Consider the following 11,529-nt stretch of genomic DNA (forward strand, 5'->3'; position numbering starts at 1 on the left):
GTAGTTTAGTAGGATTACAGTTCATTGACGGTAATTAGGGCTGGGCGATATGACTTAAAAATAATATCTCTATATTTTTAGAAGTTTGGGCGATACACGATATATCTCTCAATATTTATTGTTTTTATCCAATCAAGCCACAAAATAAGACCAAAGACATTCAAACTACAAGTATTTTGTTAATCCTTCAATAAGCAAAACTAACAAATACTACATACAGGCTGTCATGGCAAATATAAGCAGAATGCAACACAATACAGGGCAAGTGTTGTGTGATTACTATTACACGTGTTATGTTGTTATGGGATATATATTACACATACATACACACACACACATATATATATATTATATATACATACATACATAAGTTTAAAAATAGCTGGCATTACAATAGTTTTAATAAATCTTAAATGCGGGATGCCTTATCCCAGGGATTTTATATAGAACAATTAACCGTATTATATTAGGATGGTACAGCAGCTCCCATCTAAAAATAGTCCACATTCACCGATATCACAAATTATTTTTTTAGAGAAAAAGTGAACATCATAATGCTTACGCGTTTCGACTTATCTTCCTCAGAGCACATATATACATATACACATTAAGATTTACTGTCACATAACAATAACACAAGTCATAGTAATCACGCAACACATGAACTGTAATATGGTATAGATTCAGGTAGATTTACCACAGCCGGGTTTATAGTGGCGCATTAACATCTGCTATACAGAGACATTTCTCCTCTGACTGTCGCGTTTCGATTCTACTTACAAGTACAGCACGTTGTTAATACAAAATAGTTATAATTATAATAATAATAAATAAATAAATAAATAAAAAGCAAATAATACTGTTGAACCACTTCACCATCTTAATAAAAAGAAAATGATACTTTCTGCATGCGTTTGCATTGCTTTCCAATTTATTAAAAAGGCACAAACAAACATTATTATTTTTATATAAATGATATCAGTCTAAATTAGTGGGGTTGGGGGTGCTTGCAGCTCGAGTTTAGCCGAGAGCAGGGCGGAACATGTGCGCTTGTGCAATAAAGTGTCTTTCTGTTATAGTGGTTACGCTGTGTCAGCTCACTCTCCTCCATGTCTGTCTGTGTTTCTGATGCTCATTTCTTGCCGCATCCAACACATGTGGAAGAACCAGGGAGAACACACACCGTCCTAATGACGAAAAATACTGCCGTAAAGATTGCAATTTGCGACACCACGATATAAACGATATAGCATAATATGAAACTATAGACGTTTTTCTATCGTCAAACGATATATAGTCATATCGCACAGCCCTAACGGTAATGGACACAAAGATCTAGGGCACTTAAGTACAAATGGACAACGTAAAGGAAACTGACAAATCTTAAAAGTTCACAATAATAATTGAAAATAAATTTAACAGTAAGTGGTACCCTCCAATAGCAAAATCTGTAACAACTGGGAATGTATTCAACATCTGCTAGTGTACTATTAATTCCAAGAAAATATGTCTTACAGTATGGAAGCTTAAAGCAACAAAGTATTACTTAACCTTACAAATACATCTGTTTATATCCAGAGGAGCTCAAGTGCAAAGCATGTGATGCAAAATAAAATATCTGTACTAGTAAATATAAAATGCTATGGATAAAGGAACAAGGCACATGTAAAAATTAAGAAAAACTAAACATGCAACTGAAAATCAGAGGTATGCTCATAAATGTGTCACTTGATTCCAATGGGAGACTGGAATAAATGACTAACGGAAGGCTTTATTATTGTCCTTGGTTCTTTACAATTCCAAAAACACTTTTCCCCAAGGCACAAAAGTTTAGGAATGAATGCCATTCCTGTGTAAAAGGCCATGTATACAGAGATAATGCAGGGTTTTCACAAAGCTGATCACATGACAGTACTCACTTTTTATTGATTCCACACAGTAACTGGCGGTTGAATTCAAGACATCTGATTCAGTTAATGTAAATTGAGTTATTAAAACTTATTTACACTAAGTACTATATTGTCATATCCTGAGGCAAATGCATATAGTATTATATAAACAATTTTGAGTTCACATGGGATACATTTTACAACTTGTTTTGCTTCAAGGTAAACCATTTTCTTTGCAATAGATGCTTAAACATTACAGATTTCATAACCGATACCTACAATTTAGCATTCAGATACCCACTCACATTCAGTATAAAGCTTCATTACAATATATAAGCATTATTCCATACCAACACAAGTAATGGTCAGGTGACCACATTATTTTCTTATGAGAAATCCATAGAATTCTGTATTCAGTTCATAATGGTTGTGCAATTATGGTCTTCTACATTTGAGCATTAACCATTTTTTAGTTTTTAAGGCTAATATTGTACTACTCTACAAAGAAATGTGAAACCTGACACCATTACACTGTAGTAGTGATGCAGTAGTAAGTTAAAACCTACATGAGTTCTTAACATGACTATTTCAGACATACTGGTTAGTGACAAAGTGCATGTCTTCCATACCTAAACAAACAAACAAACAAAAAAAAACGTATGGGGAAAAAATGGGCTCATCAATTTTCACAACACTATAATTTAATTAGGGCTGTCACGATTCAATCGAGTAACTCAAATAATTTAATTTATAAAAATCCACGATTACAATTGACTGCCTCGAGGCTTCCATTAACCCTCAGAGTAGCTCACAGCGACATGTCAGGACTATAGCGCTCTCACACAAATCATAGCACTTGGTATAGTGCAATAAATTACTTAACTTTACATAAATATGACGATCATAAGAAACCTATACATCACAAGAAATGGAAGAAATTTAATTTAAAAGGCGTTTCATTCTTTCTGTAATTAATTTATTTTTAGAATGAAGAAATATGCTTTAGCAAAGAAACCTAATGCTGGGGTCAATCTACACGATTTTAAGCCCGATTTGGCCCTCACGACACATCTGCACTGATCGTCATGACAAGCAGTCTGGTCGGGGCGCGTCCCCGCCACCGATGGTCGTGTAGTGTGAGAAGGGCTGCGATGCGATCGTTTGCCCTCTGATCTGATCGTAAGCTGGTCGGAGCCGCTATGATTTTATTAAGCATGTTTAATATTTACGACTCGATCGGCACCAATAAGAGCCGAGCTGACTGAAGAAGAGAAAAGAAACAGGAAGAATAAACATATAAACATGACAGGAGAATAAGATTCCCATACGTATTTATTAAAATAATTCAAATACCAATGGATATTTCGGAGTACGTTATTTTAAAATACTATACGCTTTTTGCGTTTGTCCGCACAGATGAACACAAACAACAGCGGCTTGTGGTCGCGTTCTTTCCGCAGTTTTGCACAGATCTGCAGAAATCCACTGATTCCATTGGTGGAGAAGCGCAGATCTGTGCTACACAAACGTGACCTTGAGGCAGAAGAACTAAAATTAAATCCCAGTAACGGAACAGAATCTTTGTGGGTGAAACTTTTGGACAAGAGATGTGGAGGATTAGTGGTAGGAGTGTGTTACAGACCACCCAACTCAGATATTCAGCAAGATGTTGCATTGTACAGTGTAATCAGGACTGCATGTAGCAAGGATGTGGCTGTTATAATGTGGGATTTCAAGTGAAACAGATAGAGGGCAAAAATTGAAATATCTTGGACAACGAACAAGGTGTGGGAAATGTTCAAAATGACTATTTCACAGAGGATTTTACAAAAGAAAAGACAGATAACATGCCACAGGTTAACAATCAGTCCAGGCAAATCCTAAGAGAGATCAGGATAAATGAGGAGGAGGTACTAGCAGAATTAAAAACAAACAAATCACCTGGGCCAGATGGTATATTTCCAACAGTACTTAAAGAAATAAGGGAAATCATTTATAGGCCGCTAAGTCAAATATTCCAAATGACACTTAGAACAGGGGATGTGCCAACTTACTGGAAGACAGCAAATGTCATACGAATCCACAAGAAAGGGGACAAAATTGAGCCAGGAAATTACAGACCAATCAGTCTCACCTGCATCACCTGTAGAATGTTGGAAATAATGATTAGACAGAAAATAGAGGAGCATCTTAATGAAAAACATATTCTTGGAGATAGTCAACATGGGTTTAGACGAGGCAGATCACGTCTTACTAATTTATTAGAATGTTTTGAACACGCAACTGCAGCTGTAGATCATGTGAAAGCAGATGATATGATATACTTAGATTTTCAAAAAGCTTTCGATAAAGGTTCCACACCAAGGACTGATCCTCAAATTGGAAGCTGTAGGCATTCAGGGTAATGTAAGTAGATGGATTATGAACTGGTTGATGTATAGGAATAGGAGGGTGTCGATTAGAGGAGTCGCTTCTAACTGGAGTGAGGTTGTTAGTGGAGTTGCAAAGGCCCTAGTACTGATCCCTGTGGTTTTTCTAATCTATATTAAATGATCTGGACTCTGGGATAGTTAGCAAACTTGTAAAATTTGCAGATGATACTAAAATAGGTGGCTCAGCAGATACAATCTCGGCAGCATAGGGTATTCAAAGGGACTTCAATAACATTCAGTTGTGGGCCGACACCTGGCAGATGAAATTCAATGTGGACAAGTGCAAGGTAATACACGCGGGTAACAAAAATCTCCAATATAATTACAGTATGGGAGGAATAGAACTAGATGAAGTAACACATGAGAAAGTGAGGAGTCCACATAGACTCCTAGGTCTTTCTCCATCCAAACAATGTGGGGAAGCAATAAAAAAGGCAAACAAAATGCTAGAGTATATTGTCAAAAGTGTAGAATTTAAAACAGGGGAGGTAATGTTAAGACTGTACAATGCACTAGTTAGACCTCATCTGGAATACTGTGTACAGTTCTAGGCACCACACACAGGATATTGCTGCTCTAGAGGCAGGAGAGCAACCAGACTTATTCCAGGTCTGAAGGGAATGTCCTACTCTGAGAGACTGAGGGAACTGAACCTTTTCACCCTGGAACAGAGGAGACTAAGTGGGGACTTGATCCAAGTCTTCAAAATCATGAAAGGCATCGACCACATCAAACCAGAGGAGCTTTTCCAGATCAGCAGGGACACACACACCCGGGGACACAAATGGAAATTGGGCTACTAGGCATTCAAAACGGAAAACAGGAGACGCTTCTTTACACAGAAAGTAGTCACAATCTGGAACAAAGTCCCCAGCGATGTGGTAGATGCTGAAAATTTGGGAACATTTAAAAATAGACTGGATAGGATCCTTGGATCACTTAGTTATTAATGGACACCAAACGAGCACGATGGGTCGAATGGCCTCCTCTTGTTTGTAAACTCTTATGTTCTTATGTGCATGTCCGTGTTTGTTGACCTTTTCGCTGTGTGGATCAGGCTTGTTTCTGCGAGATTTGTAGGTGATGCAGATCGCCACGACAAGGATTTCGGATCAGTCATGTAGTGTGTGCTCTCCTGTACTTTAGCGATCGGGTAGTGTGCGCTCCTTCACGACGCAAAAGACACAAATTCAGTGCAATACAGTAGTTAAGTGTGAGCTGCCCACTGTTCACAAAATCGGGTAGAACTGTACAAATAGTGTAGTGTGACCCCAGCATAAGTTATACAGACACCATTTTTATTATCAAAATAAAGATTTAAAAATGAACCCAGCTTATAAACACACAAAAAAAAAAAAGTTTTGCAAAGAGCACACCTGTCTAGAAGCCCCGCAGAACTACACTGCAACACAAAAACAAAACAAAATCAGGCTGTGCTGAATAAATATAAAACCATCTTCAAATATACTATTGTTGTCATTACTACCCATATTATTTAATCATAACCATAATAATGTATATTGCTTACTTTGCATTGATTGTAAACACGCATGTTCGATTCGGGGCAGATGTGTTCTCTCCTTTGCTGTGTTGAATACATCTCGGTAGGGCTGCCCCCTAATAGTCAACCAAACGTTAGTCGATGAGGAAAGTCTTGGTCGACCAAGTTTTGATTGGTCGGTTTGTTGTGGAAAAAAAAAAAAAAAAAAAAACTCCACAGGAAGTGGCAAAGTCACACAGTCAGCGACAGACATGATCGTTTACACAGCTGGTCCATGCAGTAATTATGTCGGGCAGGAAATCCAAAGTTTAGGATAATTTTAAGAGGGCAAAAGGATGACTTCAAGAAGGTGACATGCAAACTCTGCAGGCAAACGTTCGCCTATCATTCATCGACCTCAAACATGGTTTATCATTTGAAACATGTAAGTAGCCTAACATCAGCCACTTTGCATGGCCGCTCGCTCTAACATTAGATAATCTAGATAAATATGTGCTATTAGGCTTATCCAAGTGTTCGTGGGGAAGTTAAATTAGTACCTCGCTTACTGTATGTTTAACTTAATATGCATTTCTCTCTACAGGCACATTCACTATACTGCGGAGATGACGAGTCAGCCTCAACTTCATATTTAAAGCAGACATTGACTCAGAAAACACTATTTACGAGACCCTCCCTTACCGCAAAAAGAAAGATATTACGGACAAAATAGCAGATTTTATTGCACTTGACATGAGACCCATCAACATTGTCAAGGTTTCAAACAAATTATCGAATTCCTCGAGCCAGGGTACAATGTTCCCAAACGCACTGATATTTCTAAGTGTTTCAGTTTGCTGTATATTTGTTTGTTTATAATTTATATTTATTTCATACATTTTAAAAATGTACCAATGTATGACTAATGGCTTAAAATAACGACTACTAGTCGACTAGGAAAATCTTTAGTCGGGGGCAGCCCTACATCTCAGACTATTACTTCTGTGCATTTCTTATTCTTTGCAGTTTTCTTGCGTCTCCATTATATGGTTTGGGTTGAAAAGGGGATTCTGACATATAGGTTGACCAGCTGAAATAAACTAGAGAAGTCTTAATCTGTACCTTCACCCCCTCACATTTACATTCTTGTGATAAACTTCTGCCTGCTGCTCTTCCAAATCACAGCAATAATAACGGTCTACAATACTGACAATGTGCCCAATTAAAAGTTTACAATACAAACAAATTGCCTGAATAAGTTTTAAATCAGTCAAAGCAGTAAAATGTTAAAATCATGCCTCATTGGACTCCCTTAAATGTACTCTCATTTGGTGATCATTTTCAGCACACCGCCATTCCTAAGAGATAGTTTTTTTTACCAATACAAAAATCTGTGCTTTAAATGCTTGTTGATTGGTTACTAACAAAAAACATCTTTGGTTTTGGTTAAGAAACATTAAAGCAAGAAGCGTGTGCTTAACACACATTGATAATATGTTTATATTGAAAAACAAGAACAATGTTGCAATAAAGCACTTAAAAAAAGCAGTGTTTTTGCACACTTTATTCAATTAACTCGATTAATCGTCAGAATACTCGATTACCTAGATAGTCATTAATGACAGACCTAAATTTAATAAACATGGTTACATTCCATTTAAGTTTTGGACAGGTTATTATAACCATGAAGGTTATTCTTTGGATCGTCTTATTAAAAAAACAGTCACCTGGGGAAATCCTTATATGTTTTGTTTGCGATTAAATGGACTGACTACAACTGAAAAGGCCGTTAATGCATTTTGGGATTCAAGAAATATATAATTTCTTTGGGCACATAAAAAGAAATCACGCTCTTATACATGTAAGGGGTAAGACTAAACTCTTATCTTCCTCTCTCTATACATATACATTTAATATACATCTGTACTTCCAGTTGACTTTTTAGAAAATCTTGCATTCATGATTCTGCTTAACAGGTGTGAATGGAGGGGGAATAAAGGCTATTTGTAAGTCATGGATGGAAATAACAGACTTCTGAGCAGCCTGTGGCAGGGCCAACAAGAGTGCCTTCTCTGACCACCCAGGAACACCTGGATAGCAAATAAATCTCTTCACTGACACTGGCTTTCTACATCTTAATTTTTTGAAAGCCTGTTTAAGCTGTACTTCAAGTGTTAGGACTTGGATTTCAAACACCAGTGCAAATTACACATATTAAAAAATAAAAACAAGGTCTTAATCACAGTCCATTCATTTTATATTTATGTTTGTGTATATGCTTTATGAAGGGTTATATTCAAGGGTGGTATAATTCTGAAATTCCAAAGGATATGCATTACCCTGCTTTTCCAGATCGCCTGTTTCAGTGTACTTGCATATGACCACACTTAATATTTTTTTATTATTATTTTTTTTAATCTGCATAAAAAAATAAAATAAAATAAAAAAACAGAACGTCTAGACAATTTGCATAAAGTTGACATACCTTATGCATTTTTGTCTGAGATCTGTGCTAGTGCAAATAAAATTGCATAGTCTGCACCAACTGATAAGCAGCTATGTCTGAGCCAGGCTCACCTTTAAATCATGTACAACACACAATATTTCAAATATGCAATGTGTTAGATAAATCAATTTCTTTATAAGTTACACAAAAACTAACATCTTAAGTAGTAAAGTGTGTGCATACATGTATGGATAGTATGATTCATTAAACTAATGTAGCTCTAGAGTAAAATATATTTTCATTAGTGGATTTAAAATAAGATTGAGAGCTTGTAATTTGTATATTAATATTGACAACCATATCAGATCTTCCCTAAATAGTATATCAAATAAAGTTCAGCAAAGTATAATATTTGACAGAAGATTTACAGAAGTTCAAGCTGGTAGCTGGTTCATTTAGATACAAACAAACGTATCTCATGGTAAAGTGAGCAAAATTAAGATGTTTTCATATTACAACTCAATGTTAGGGTTTTCGTGTATTATGTGCTGGCACTATCAACACACAGACATGGTGAAACAGCCATATAGGATGACTGAATTGTTTATAACAATGTGTGTGTCCACCCCTGCACCCAGATTAATTGTATCCATGTATTATTCACTATCAATCTACACTGCTTGATAGTGTTGAAAGAACTCGAACTCAATAACTGATGTCAAAACATAACTAATCACATCCATTAAAGTCTATCGATTAATCCTTAAAGTTTGGTTTCCTCGTTTTCACAAACCTGTATCCTGTGATGAGTGCCTATAAAGAGGAACTAATCTTTCAGGTCGTTTAAACCTGGTATAAAATAGGAAAGTAAAAAATACATGAGGAATAAAAATGTTTTGTTTAGCTGAAACAAACTTTTGCAACCTCACAATGCTACTCCTTAAAACACTGATCAGAATTTAAGCATTAGTGCCTTTGAAGACAAGAAGCGATGAGGCTTGATAAGGAACAAATGACTTCCACACAGATCACTAATGAAAATAACCGGATTCGATATCGTGTCGAGGTCCGGTATAACATCTCAGAATTTAACACTCCGTAAGGAATTCTGCTACAACTAACATTTTAAAGGAATATATTATCCACCGTTAAATATGCTTTATCCTTATATTAATTCAACTTGTTTCCGTATAACACTTGATAATGTCAACCACCCTTGTAAAGTCTGAATTTTCAATTTGTATTTTATTTATTTATTACATTGCAAAGGCGACGTGAATTATTTCATTACCTACATATTTAATGCGGAAATAATTTAATTGATTAACACAGCTCCGAGCAAATTAAAATATGAAAACAAGGTACTGATTTACCTAAATAAAGATGCATTTTTCTCTCTCTAACCTAACACTAACCTAAAATGATTATGCATTTTGAACGAAGAGAACCCTTTGGGATTAAAGAGCACCGTGAAGTGAATCCTAATCTCCAAATACCATGGAATATACTGACTTAAATGGATTAAACATCATGAAACACTAGGAAAGGGGGGGGGAAGAGACATTTCTACTTGCTAATTCTCATTCCCAAATGTTTCGATCAATACAATGTGTGTGGAGGACACTTATTGCAGTTTAAAGTGAGATCACAATTAATATATACCGATGCCAACTATATCCACCCGAATTTAAAAAAATGGCTTAATGGCCAAAATAATGTAACTAAAAAGATTACTAAAAAAAATTCACCAACATTTATAGCTAGCTTTATTCATCAACACATTCACTACAAATATGCCCATGTATTTTCAACTTGCAACTTTAATTGGCATTGCAATAATACCACTTAAATGATACATTTAAATCATTATGGCTTCTCCATCTTGCCTCATTTAAAAAATACAGCAATTTTCATTGCGATTTCTAGTATTGCACCAATGCGCGCTCCCTCCAGTGCCGACTCGAGGGCAGGCAGGGTGCGCGCATCGCCCGACCCCGGCAGCAGGAGCGAGGAGCGCGCTTCGCCCTCCCCCACCACAAAATAAAATGGCAAAAAAAGCGCGCACCCGGTGGCAACGGACCTCCTGATTGGTTAGAGCAGAACTCCCGCCGTGAACGTGTAACACCCTCCGTACGAGAAATAAACACCAAAATGTCATTAAGCTACAACGTTATCTACAGCCACTAATGTGAGAACCAAAACAGCTACTGTGCGATCTGACACTAACATACGGATATAGCATATTGTGAGGATATTCACTCCGAGAGTAAGCAGTATATCCCACGTTTCAAAACGGAGTGTGCCGTGCGAATAGGAGGGGGTGACCACACTTATGGGAACAGCTGCGCGACACACACAAAAAGGCGCTCCGTACTGCTCCCGACGGTTGCAAACAGAATTTTTTTTTCGGTGCAACTATGGTAAAATAAAGTAGAATTACCCCAATACCGCACTCCCCGACACCGCGGTCGGTCCTGAATGAAATGTGAAAATAGCTTACCTACACAGTGAATGAGTTTATGCCGCCACGAGTCAAGTTCCTGCCGAAAGCCGCGTCTCTCGATGGTACATTGCTGCCTTTTACACAGACTCGCCATTTTCTATCGGCCCCTCCCGCGGGCGCGCACGTTCTGCTGGGTGCGTCCCAGCGCCTGCGTCATCGGAGCTTGTTTTTTGTAAATGTGTGTAGGGGTGGGGTTTAGGAGAGAATTGCTGCAACGTCTTTAGCTGCGCTGTGGCCTCCCAAAATAAAAGCCCAATATTTCGGATTGACAAAAAGTGATACGCATGATTAAACTGGAGTGTAGCCAACATTTATGTACCTTCAACTACGAGTATAATTTAATTAAGGTTATCCCTGCCCGTCGGCGGTGGCGTAAATTCTGGGACACTTGCCAAGGGCAACACATAGTAGTATTGCGAGTGATATGTGAATTTGATGAGACTGCATTGTCTTTCTTTTGATTCATTTCCGTAAGTACAATGTTAGGAATATCTTATTTAATATTCCCGTTTCCCCTTTAAACCAGAATCAACAAGTTAATTTGGAGGTATATTATAATTATTTGTAAGCCATTGTTCTCTTTTTAATATTTACAGCAGTTAACGGGAAATTGCATTTCGGACGTCACATTTTCTAAGAAAACCTGCAGTAGTCTTAACCCTTAATATCTGTGATGAATATGACCAACTTGTTCACCGTAAAAACTTTTGAGTCGACAAATACTTCGTCTGAATTAATATAATGGAAATGTATTTCGATGGCTACAAATAAAAGCTTTG

At 37.1% G+C, this 11,529-nt stretch overlaps 1 protein-coding gene across 5 annotated transcripts in view; it reads right to left on the bottom strand.

Annotated features, from left to right (window-relative positions):
* Positions 1-10,868, bottom strand: part of lcor (ligand dependent nuclear receptor corepressor) — a 142,952-nt gene extending 132,084 nt beyond the window's left edge. For 4 of the 5 annotated variants that reach the window (XM_066693366.1, XM_066693365.1, XM_066693369.1 and 1 more), the window contains exon 1: positions 10,748-10,868. In XM_066693366.1, coding sequence (XP_066549463.1) covers positions 10,748-10,844 — 97 coding nt within the window. In that variant the 5' untranslated portion in view covers positions 10,845-10,868. The remainder of the gene's footprint in view (positions 1-10,747) is intronic. The other variant, XM_066693367.1, reaches the window with a different exon arrangement.
* Positions 10,869-11,529: the final 661 nt, after the last annotated feature.

Source organism: Amia ocellicauda, chromosome 20 (genome assembly GCF_036373705.1).
Source record: "Amia ocellicauda isolate fAmiCal2 chromosome 20, fAmiCal2.hap1, whole genome shotgun sequence".
Classification (NCBI taxonomy): domain Eukaryota; kingdom Metazoa; phylum Chordata; class Actinopteri; order Amiiformes; family Amiidae; genus Amia; species Amia ocellicauda.